The sequence below is a fragment of the Ipomoea nil genome, unplaced genomic scaffold (genome assembly GCF_001879475.1).
Source record: "Ipomoea nil cultivar Tokyo-kokei standard unplaced genomic scaffold, Asagao_1.1 scaffold1034, whole genome shotgun sequence".
NCBI lineage: Eukaryota > Viridiplantae > Streptophyta > Magnoliopsida > Solanales > Convolvulaceae > Ipomoea > Ipomoea nil.
In genome coordinates, this window is record NW_017617462.1 from 1,163,610 (window position 1) to 1,174,679 (window position 11,070).

General features: G+C 33.4%; 2 protein-coding genes and 1 non-coding gene across 3 annotated transcripts; 2 read left to right on the top strand and 1 right to left on the bottom strand.

Annotated features, from left to right (window-relative positions):
* Positions 1 to 4,364: 4,364 nt before the first annotated feature.
* TRNAK-CUU lies at positions 4,365 to 4,437 on the top strand. Its single transcript has one exon. It is a non-coding gene; the product is annotated as a tRNA-Lys (tRNA).
* A 25-nt stretch (positions 4,438 to 4,462) lies between these two features.
* Positions 4,463 to 6,305, bottom strand: LOC109180746. Its single transcript, XM_019330456.1, has 3 exons — positions 5,674 to 6,305; positions 4,970 to 5,460; positions 4,463 to 4,578 (listed from the first exon to the last, which is right to left on the bottom strand). The coding sequence occupies exons 1-3, from the start codon at positions 6,303 to 6,305 to the stop codon at positions 4,463 to 4,465; spliced, it is 1,239 nt and encodes a 412-aa protein (XP_019186001.1).
* A 927-nt stretch (positions 6,306 to 7,232) lies between these two features.
* On the top strand, positions 7,233 to 8,200 carry LOC109180747. The gene is made up of 3 exons (XM_019330457.1): positions 7,233 to 7,448; positions 7,532 to 7,936; positions 7,979 to 8,200. Exons 1-3 carry the CDS (start codon positions 7,284 to 7,286, stop codon positions 8,198 to 8,200), a joined length of 792 nt encoding a protein of 263 aa, XP_019186002.1. The 5' UTR covers positions 7,233 to 7,283.
* The last annotated feature ends 2,870 nt before the right edge of the window (positions 8,201 to 11,070 follow it).

An 11,070-nucleotide genomic window follows, 5' to 3' on the forward strand; every position in this document is an offset into this window, starting at 1 on the left:
ACCATTAGACCACATAGTCCTGGTAAAAAATAAAAAAATAAAAAAAAAATATGGTGTTAATTGTACAAATAACTCAAATTTTAATATGCAATTATTAATTCTAGGCGGATGAATCAAATCCAACTAAAACTGCTTCCCTTTCCGGTGGACAAAATCCTACTCAAACTGCTCCGCCTTCCGAGGGACTAAATCCACTCAAATTACTCTCCTATCCAGGGGGCTAAATCCACTCACAGAGTGCGTTGCCCCATGGGCGGAGCTAGAAAATCCATGTATAGAGAGGCCAAGATCATAAAAAAAATTCACAATACCAATTAACAACAATACCGATCATACCTGATATCATTATATATATACCATGCATAATTATACTATATATTATCGATAATAATTTATAATGATACTTATAATTTTTCACATAAGACAAAATATATACAAAAACAATCTTGCTTGTCATCACTCTTTTATCAAATAAAAGATTTCAATTATTTTGTTGGCAATATTTTTTTACATAATTAATTGATATTCTTTTTACCAATTACCAAAATTTGAAGAATGATCTGAGGACGAAACTCAAAATCACGAATTAAAAAATTAATATTATATTAACATTAGTTTTTCCAATTTCAAAAGTAATCTTGAATTAGAAAATATACATGCATTTAAAAGTGTAAATAAATAATAAAATGTATAATAACTAACTAATTTAATTATTTGATTTATTTCTTTTTATTTGGTGAATTAGAACTTCAATGTATGTTTTAGGCTTATATCTACAGACATAATAAGTGTGAATGAAGGTTATACCCTTCATTTATGTTCATTTTTTCCGTTATGTTTTTAATACATTATGCTATAAAAGTTGTACTATACAATATTTTGGACAAACATATCCCTACCGTTATAACTTCCGTCATCTTTTCCACTATTGTTACCATGCACATGCATCGATTCAGTATATATTTTCTTATATTCTTCAATAATAATAATAATAATATATATACACTTTATATATTGGAGTTATATGTTAGTTATTTCCTAAAATATAAATATCAAATTTATAAAAATATTTTACATCATTATCATTATTATTAGTAGTAGTAATAGTGAATGTTAGTTTGGTTTACGAAATGTTATATTACTTTTGGGAATGTTAGATTGCTGGGAATGTTAGATTACTGAGAATGTTAGATTCTTGTGTTTAGTTTAAAACTGAGGTATGTAATATAAATTTGTTTAGTTGAAGAGTGATATGGTAAAATATAGAAATAAATGATTTAAAATTAATTAACTAAGAGCTTGAACACTAATTAACTAAGACAATGGATTAAACTGAGAAAATTAGCAATAAGACAATGAAATATGAGAATACCTTAGAAAGAGGATGGTATCTCACATTCCCTTGCAATAGCTAAAAACCTTATGCATGTGGAGGTCATGTTACATTCCTAGGGAAAATTGCATAACTTGAACCAAACATTGGAATCTTATATTCTCATGCAAATATAACCTTAGTTATCTTATATAACTTGAACCAAACACCCACTTTAATGTTCAGTTCATTTAAATTGGATCTTGGAGCTTATTTGGGAAGTTATGGTGTATATTTAAAATTCTAAATTTTGGACCTAAAGTTTTGGTTTAATTTGTTGTTTAAGTTTTTTGGAATGCTTATGTTACTTGACTATCATATGGCTATTTTGATAAGTCGGAGTGACAGATGTGTCAACTCCGAGCTCTTAGCCATGAGATGTAGTGTTTTAGTTAAATAAATAGTTATGGATTATAATTAGCATTATGCTAACATTAAGAGACTTCTACTTAAGGCATGCTTTTAAGGATTTTAGAGATCATACAATGTACTCTTTTGTACAATTTGGATGGTTTTCTCTTTTCAGTTGCACATATATTTTATTTTGAGAACAATAATTCTTTAAGGTACCAAGAATAGATGATTGGGTTTGTTCATAAAGGACCTTAGTTGGGAAATTAAAATGCATGTGATGCATAGAAGATATTACTTTGTCAAATAGAGGACATGTCGCTATAATTCGTGTGTTTTGTTCTTTGATGAGGGTTCTGCGTGCTTGTAGTTGCACCAAGTGGGAGAATGTTGGATTTTCCCGTATAATATATGTTATATATTTAGACCTTAATTATGTGGTGCAAGTTGACTAGACTTACATTATGTAGTTTTGTTGAACTTAATGACTAGAATTTGTCTGTAATCAATCACTATGTCTATATAAAGCCTGCCTGTATTGATAGCAATCGTTATACCTTGCACCAGGGTGCACATAGCACTGTGCGCATCGCGCCTCCAAAACGACATCGTTTTGATAAGTTGTGTGGGAGTCGACGCGACAGAGTGTATCTGTATTATGTTATATAATTATGTACATTATGTTATACAATTATGTACATTATGATATACAATTATGTACATTATTTTATACAATTATGTACATTCGAACACGCGATTTTTTTAAGAGTTAAAAGTTTATGTACATTCTCATATATAATTATGTACATTTTAGTATACAATTATGTACATTTTCATAACTTGATTTTTTTTTAATAAGTTAACAGCAAACACGGAAAAACGAAATTTTCAAAAAAAAAAAAAAAAAAGTGCAAACCGACGTCGTTTTGCACCAGAGCACACAATGCAATGTGCGCCCTAGTGCACGATATAAATTCCCTATTGATGGGATATAAGATATACATTATATAACACATTTAAATTGTGGTACTCATATTACTCAAATACCAATGCATCATCTAGGATTCTTACCATTCTAAAGGCAGCGACACCTACGAGGTTAGGTTTCTGATTTCTCTTAGATTCTACTATGTGGTCCAATGGTACCCGGGATGGACTTCCATCTGGAAGGTTGTGAGTTCGAGCCTTAATGGAGGCGTTATTAGTTCTTTGTGTTTCAGTAGGTTGAGAAAGTATATGAACAGATACTACGATGTAATAGAGCTAGTAGCTAGGCTAAATTAAAGTTGGCCTACTCCAACCTAAGTCGTTAAGATCTGTGAAATTCAGAGAACGAATTTAATTTGATGCCCTTGTAAGATTGAGAAGATGAGTGCCTAATTTCTCAAGCCTCTACCTTGAAGGAAGCTAAGTTGTCTTGGTTAAAAATTCTTCGAATTTGTGCGATATCTGGCGATTAAGTTCTTCAACTTGTCAATTATCTGTTATATTTTTTCAACAGACGCCCATACGACTAGACCTTGCCCTAAAGAGTTGTGCATTATTGCACGTACTGGCCTCAGTATCGTAGAAGATGGTTAGGTCATTAATAACCCCTTCTTTCATATCTTGTAGGAGGCTTTTCTTTGGGTTTTATATCGAGGATAAAAGCCAATCTTATTCTTCTCCTTGGCATGGTTGGGAAGAAGAGAATATGTGGATTGCAAAAATATTATTGATTTATATAGAGTACGGGATATGATAAAAATTGAAAGAGTTATCCGGAGCTTTCTATGGGGTAACTCTGGAGGCAAAAGGAAATGTCATCTAGTTAATTGGGAAACAGTAACAACTCATAAGTCTGGTGGAACCTAACCTTCTTGAAGCCCATGGAATTGGCAAGTTGAATACCCTTCAAGAGAGCTCAAGCCTCCGCTTCTAGTGGAGTGCAGCTCCCAATGCTATAGACGAAACCGCGAATCCATCGACCGGAACTATTTTGTTAAAACTATATTCTTGTACAGAGACTGTCCACATGGTGTGGTTTGAATATAGACTTTAACGGTGGATAGTATGTGTTTTATGCCATCAATGATGGTATTTGGATTTGGGTCCTACTACAAATGTATTTTTAAGACTAAGTGGTAAAAGTTAGGGCATTTTTTGATCAAAACGAAGGGGAATCCTCAAAGAGATTATACAAAGCAAGAGACTTTGACTTGAATGATTGACACTCAAAAAATACTCCTACAGGATTGGCTGAAGAAGCATCAAAGGGGTCTTAATCATGGAATCACCTTTAGTCCTCAAGCATGCATGATGGAAGATTTAGTAAGAAAACCAATCGCTCTATTTTATTATCTATATATATGTGTTAACTACACAACTCACTTTTGTCTCAACTTGCGTTTACAAGCAAGTAGCAAATTTACCATGAGACCCCGTTGTTATCCACTTGATCACTAACTCTAAATTGCATTCTAATCTGATAAAAACATGTATCCCAAGCAAGTTGCATAATCTTAAAATCTTCCCAAAACTCCTCTTCTACCATAACTATACACTTCAACTCATTACACATTTACACATCCTAAGGTATCTATTACCAATGTCCAGATTAAAGCTTCTAGAAATAACTCAACATTTCATCAATAAGCAAGTTGCCTGTCTAGCTCAGTTGGTAGAGCGCAAGGCTCTTAACTTTGTGGTCGTGGGTTCGAGCCCCATGGTGGGCGATTTTTGTCCCCTTCCCAAACACTTTCATGTTTCAGTTTTGCTTTCTAAATTCTTACTAGTGCACCGTAAATCTTTCCAGTGGAATATCAATTGATTATTCTTTTGGCTGCTTAGACCATCTCCAACCATTGCACCAAATTCTGCACCAAATTTTACACCAAAAAGGAATATTCCCAGCATATTCTTACACCAAATTTTTTTCATCTCCAACCCATTACACCAAATTTTATTCCTACACCCCTCATAAAGTTTATATTTATACTTTTATTCTTTTAACAAAACTAATAGTTGTAATTTAATAAATTAGACTTTAATTATATTATATATTTTATTTTTAATTAAATTATATTTAATATTAATTTTATTTTAATCGTCTTCTTGATAAGATCTTTAAAATGATATAATTTTATTTTAATAATATACAATTTATCTTTAATTTTATGTTTATATGATACAATATAATTATAATGCAAATATTATTTTATTCCACAATAATAAATAACACCCGCTACATTTAATTATTAGAATTACCATAATGTTCCCACATATGCTCGATCAATGCATCACGAAGCGCATAATGCGCTTCTTTATTTTTTATTTGCCTATGTCGAGCAAGAAACTCTTCAAAGACAATTCTTTCATCTCTACATATATCAACCTCAGGAGCCGGTGCTTCTCTCCAACTTTGTATATCGACTTGCTCATCACGTTCATCTTCAATTATCATATTATGCATTATGATGCATGATGTCATTATATCATGCAATACATGTTTATCCCAAAAACGTACTGGTCCCTTGACTATTGCAAATCTTGATTGAAGGACCCCAAATGCACGTTCTACATCCTTTCTACATGCTTCTTGCATCATTGCAAATAACTTTTTCTTTGGTCCTAGGGGCTGATGAATAGTTTGCACCAGGGTTGACCATTTCGGATATATCCCATCAGCTAAATAATATCCTGTATCGTACACTTTCCCTTGAATAACATAATGAGCAGGAGGTGCCGTACCATTTGCAATGTTTGCAAACAAATGTGATGCCTCCAACACATTAATATCATTATTCGACCCCGGCAAACCAAAATGTGCATGCCAAATCCACAAATCATAATCAGCTACGGCCTCGAGAACAATAGTTGGTTCTCGACTACGCCCAGCATATTGTCCGGCCCAAGCTGTTGGACAGTTTTTCTATGTCCAATGCATGCTGTCTAAACTCCCAAGCATCCCTGGAAAGCCACGCCTCTCACCAATTTCAAGCAACCTTGCAACATCATTAGCATCTGGCGCTCTTAGATAGCGTTGTCCAAAGACCTCTACGACCGCTCTACAAAATCTCTTCAAACTTTCAATTGCTGTTGATTCTCCAATTTGGATGTATTCATCGGTTGCATCTGCTGCTACTCCATATGCCAAAATTCGAAATGCTGCTGTTACTTTTTGTAAAGTAGACAAGCCTAGTCTACCGATTGTATCTCTCCGTTGCACAAAGTAATTGTCGTGCTCTGCAACAGCATTGGCAATTCGTAAGAACAAATTTCGACTCATTCGAAATTGTCTACGAAATATTGCCTCATTATATTTTGGATTTTCTGAAAAATAATCAGCCTGTAATCTTCGATCACCATCTTCACGGTCACGGTGAATCACTCTATGCCCAGAAATTGAACCGCCATGACTTGGGTTGATGGCTTGAGTAGACATAATCTCCAAACAGTAAGCCATGGCAGCATTGTTGTTAGCATACGTACTTAGTAGTGCTTGTTGTTGTGATTGTATTGTAGTAATGAGATCATCGTCATCCTCTTGCGAGGATGAAGATGGGTGTTGGGGTGATGATGAAAAGGGGTGTGAGGGATTCATATCTCAGGATTGCTATGGTGAAAGATAAGTGTGTATGCCATGTATTTATATATCTGATATGATATCTTTCTCAAATCCCAAAAGCAATTGTTTTCAACCGTAGGATTATATCACAACCATCTTAGCCATTAATTGGTATTCATATACTTCCAACACACAATCCAAGATCTGACATGATATCTTTCCCAAATCCCAAAAGCAATTGTTTTCAACCGTAGGATTATATCACAACCATCTTAGCCATTAATTGGTATTCATATACTTCCAACACACAATCCAAGATCTGACATGATATCTTTCCCAAATCCCAAAAGCAATTGTTTTCAACCGTAGGATTATATCACAACCATCTTAGCCATTAATTGGTATTCATATATTTCCAACACACAATCCAAGATCTGACATGATATCTTTCCCAAATCCCAAAAGCAATTGTTTTCAACCGTAGGATTATATCACAACCATCTTAGCCATTAATTGGTATTCATATACTTCCAACACACAATCCAAGATCTGACATGATATCTTTCCCAAATCCCAAAAGCAATTGTTTTCAACCGTAGGATTATATCACAACCATCTTAGCCATTAATTGGTATTCATATACTTCCAACACACAATCCAAGATCTGACATGATATCTTTCCCAAATCCCAAAAGCAATTGTTTTCAACCGTAGGATTATATCACAACCATCTTAGCCATTAATTGATTTTTGCTTTCACTCTATATAATAGTACACCACAAAATCAGAAACCACAACTCTTTGAATTCTCTATTCATATAACTCATGGCTCTTTGAATTCTCTATTCTATATTCCTCTCCATCCTCTTTTAAAAAATGTCCAAGGCACGCACAATTCGAACTAGTTCATACTCTATTGAGGAAGATAAACTCCTTTGTCATGTGTATGTTAATATTTGCCAAGATAAAGCTACGGGTCATCATCAAGCTGGGGACGTATTTTGGACTCGTATTATGAATGCTTATCATGAAGCGCTACCAGCAAATGTTGGAAGCACTCGATCATTGAGGTCAATTACGTCCCGGATGCAAACTATAATGAAAGCTGTCGCCAAATTCAGAGGATGTATTGTACAGGTTGAGAACTTGAATCCGAGTGGAGCTTCAGAAACAGACATTGTGAGTATTTTGTGTTTATATATAAATTGTGAATACTTTGAATGTTTGCATTATTTACTTACTTTAATTGTGGTTTATAACAGATTAATAGGGCAAAAGCACTAATGGAACAAGATGCCAAATTTAAAAATGGTTTTAAATTTGATCATGTATGGCCTATTGTTAAAGACTTGGAGAAATTTCAAAGTCCTTCGGGTAGAGAACCAAGTGTTGCAAGTCGAAAGCGAAGTTCTGACATTGAAGGTGCAGAGTCACAAGGCGATAAGTCAATAGGTTCATCATCGTTTTGCCTTAACTTAGACGATGATTTCGAAAGTCAGGGCTTGAACAATGAACGTCCTACCGGGCGTAACAAGGAAAAAAAGAAGAAGCAAGCATTTGCAGAATGTCATGATTATTTTGCCAAAGTCACAGAACATAATGAAAAGATCGCACAAATGTTCGAACAAAGTCAAACTCAACTCCAAAAAAATTATGAGCTTCAAATGATAAAAGCTCAAAATGAAACGATAAAATTTCAAAATGAAGCAAAGCAACTACAGTTGGCGGAACAGCAGGAAGATAACAGAATCATGAACATAGATGTTGATTCCATCACAGATCCAATAAGGCGTGATTGGCTTAAAAATACACAATTACAAATTCATGCAAAGAGAGCTCGTCAACCACTTGGAGGAGAAGAATCAAGCAGTCAGTTTACTCAATATTTTAATCATTTGGGAGGAAATGATGCTGGCCTAGGAGATTATTGAATTAAGTATGTTTAAAGTAGTTTTAATTAAGTTCTATGTGTTTGTTTTAAATTAAGTATGTTTAAAGTAGTTTTAATTAAGTTTTATGTGTTAGCTTTAAATTAAGTATGTAATTTCCTTTAATTTTGTTATAATTAAGCTTTATGTGTTTTCATTTTTAATTAATCTATGTTCAATATTAGACTTTTTTTAATCGTCTTGATGAGATCTTTCAAATGATATAATTCATTTTAAATAATATAAAATTTATAGTTAACAATTTAACAAAATATACAAATATATTAAAACAAAAAACAAAACACAAATGGAATTAAACAAACAAGAGGGGTTAAAATGAAAAAAAAATATATATATAGCGCTTTGGCGCACTGTGAACAGTGCTGCGCCAAAAATGGCGCAGCACTGTTCACAGTGCGCCAAAAATTTGGTGAAATGGCGCTGGGTTGGAGCATTTTTTTTGGTGTTTTGGCGCAATGGCGCTGCCTTTGGAGATGGTCTTAGTTGTACATTATATTGCTCATCAATTGATTATTATTAGGAATGAAATCCAATATCGTATTGGTTGAAATGTTGTCATTGACCGATTAATAAGGAAGCATTATATTGTGATGTTACCAAAGAAAAAATATTATATTTAATTTTTGCTTAAAATGTTGGATTTGCTGATGTTCAAAGAAAAATAATGATATATGTTATATATTCTGGCTTACGGTATATTGTAATTTTTGATGATTTTATTTGATTTAATCTTATTTTAAAATCAATGGAAATTGATTGATAATCTAGCTATGATTTAGAAAGTAGTAGAAATTTTTCCCATTTTAGAATTTACCCTTTCCAGCCAATAGACAAGAAATAAAAATTTTAAATTGTTTAACAATTAATATTTTACATATTAAGGATAAATATATTAAATATTAAATGACCAAGACTATGTGGTCTAATGGTACTCGGGTTGGACTTTTATTTGGAAGGTTGTGCGTTCGAGTCTCAGTGGAGGCATTATTGGTTCTTTATGTTTCAGTAGGTTGAGAAAGTATATGAACAAATACTACATTGTAATAGAGCCTAGAGTCAGTAGCATTTGCAAAAAAAAAAAATATTCAATATTAAATGTGGACAGAAAGTGCTCTTATTTTTAGTATTTAAAAAAATATTCAATATTAAATGTGAACAGAATAGACAGAAAGTGCTCTTATTTTTAGTTAAATTAGTATTTTCACTCGTGCGATGCACGAAATGGATTTGTTATAATATATTAAGAATATTTCGATCGATATATATTTATATAAATTATAACATCAAATATTATATAGTGCAATTGTAAATATAGTTTAGATCGATTATGTTTTCTGATGTTATCCCTGCTTGAATTCGAGCAAATAATTGCTGAATTTATAGCTAATGTGTAGATTTACGCATGCAGTGCTGAAACTTTAGAAATTTTATATATCATTGTTTAGGAGTTTTATAAATTGGACAAATGTGCTCGTTCTCTAGCAACTCAGTTATTGGAATCAATTGCTATCCTAATTCATTTGTATGGAAGATATATTTTTTGTGTAGATATATAGCAATTTTGCCATCTTCGAAATAAAAAAATATAACCGGTTGTATTTACACATTATTGAAAACCTCTTTGTAGACGACATTGGTATTAGCAATACAATCTTGTCCATCCTCGTCTAGAGCTAACACCTTAAGGCCATCAAGATGGGTAACTCGGGAAAAGCCACGTACAATTGACCGTGATTAAAGACCGGTTTTTTCAGTAATAACCCAATGTGAGTTAGTGTTTGGCTATGGCTTTTGTTCACCATCAACAGGAATTGTTACACAGGAACTTGAAGGGCAATCTTGTATCAGAAGGAGTGAGAGGCATTCGGCTATTCGGGAGATAAGAACTTTGGTCATTTCATGTGTCCAATTAATTAATCTTACTTCGAAAATGTGATCGGCCAATCTTGTGACCAGTAACTATTATTTCTAGTTAAATTATAACACACCTTTCTATTTTACCAAAACATTCTTTTTTCACTTTTGCTAATAAATTTATATCCAATTAAACCATTTTTCGTATCGCATAAAATAAATTTATTACGCTCCCCTAAGATTAACCTTATAAGCTGTAACACCCCCGATTTTCATGTCATTTTAAACTTATAAAACATGCAAGATATTCTAACCATAAGCATAAGCAAAACACAATGGAAGTCTAAATATATAAAACTGGAAAACGGAGAGTGTTATGCCACGTCCACACTAAGTGAACGCACAGGCAACAACATCAATCTAAGAAGTCTATCAAAAGAGGCACACAGGCCCAAAACATAACTAAAAGAGTCTTGGGGAAACTACACTAGCCATCTCTATATCGCGCTCGCCACTACTCGGGACCTGAAAAGCACATTAGTAAATGGGACGACGCCCGGTCAGCGAATAATGCTGGTAACCCATCAATACGCGTCAATAGCATATATAGATAAATAGTTTATTACAAAATCATTTCGAAACGGAATATTGTATGTATCAGTTCAAAGCCAAAGATAGAAGTCAACATTACAAACTGTATTCCACTCTCAAGAACAAGGGAATCACATCCCAACACGTCAAGACAAGACACAACAGAACAACTCAACATCACCTAGGATGTAATCTACTGATCACAAAGAGAAACATCAAGGCAAAGACAGCAGCAACAACAAGTATAACTCGAGGTGTATTCTACTGATCACAAAGTAGAATACCACTCAACATACTCAACAAAAGAGGATAAACAATCACACACATTGGCACTTCATGCCACAATGACACTTCATGTCACAAGTTCCAACCTTATGCCCGGTTCCAACCTTATGCCTACCCCCGGC

Bases quoted from the DNA above. Each gene is read 5' to 3' on its own strand.
- LOC109180746 (XM_019330456.1), bottom strand. From the start codon at position 6,305: ATGAATCCCTCACACCCCTTTTCATCATCACCCCAACACCCATCTTCA. The intron at 5,461-5,673 runs AGGGATGCTTGG...GTTTGCAAACAT, and splicing joins GGTGAGAGGCGTGGCTTTCC to TGCAAATGGTACGGCACCTC. The intron at 4,579-4,969 runs GTAATTCTAATA...AATTTGGTGCAG, and splicing joins GCATATGTGGGAACATTATG to AATTTGGTGCAATGGTTGGA.
- LOC109180747 (XM_019330457.1), top strand. From the start codon at position 7,284: ATGAATGCTTATCATGAAGCGCTACCAGCAAATGTTGGAAGCACTCGA. The intron at 7,449-7,531 runs GTGAGTATTTTG...GGTTTATAACAG, and splicing joins GAGCTTCAGAAACAGACATT to ATTAATAGGGCAAAAGCACT. The intron at 7,937-7,978 runs ATAAAAGCTCAA...CAAAATGAAGCA, and splicing joins AAAATTATGAGCTTCAAATG to AAGCAACTACAGTTGGCGGA.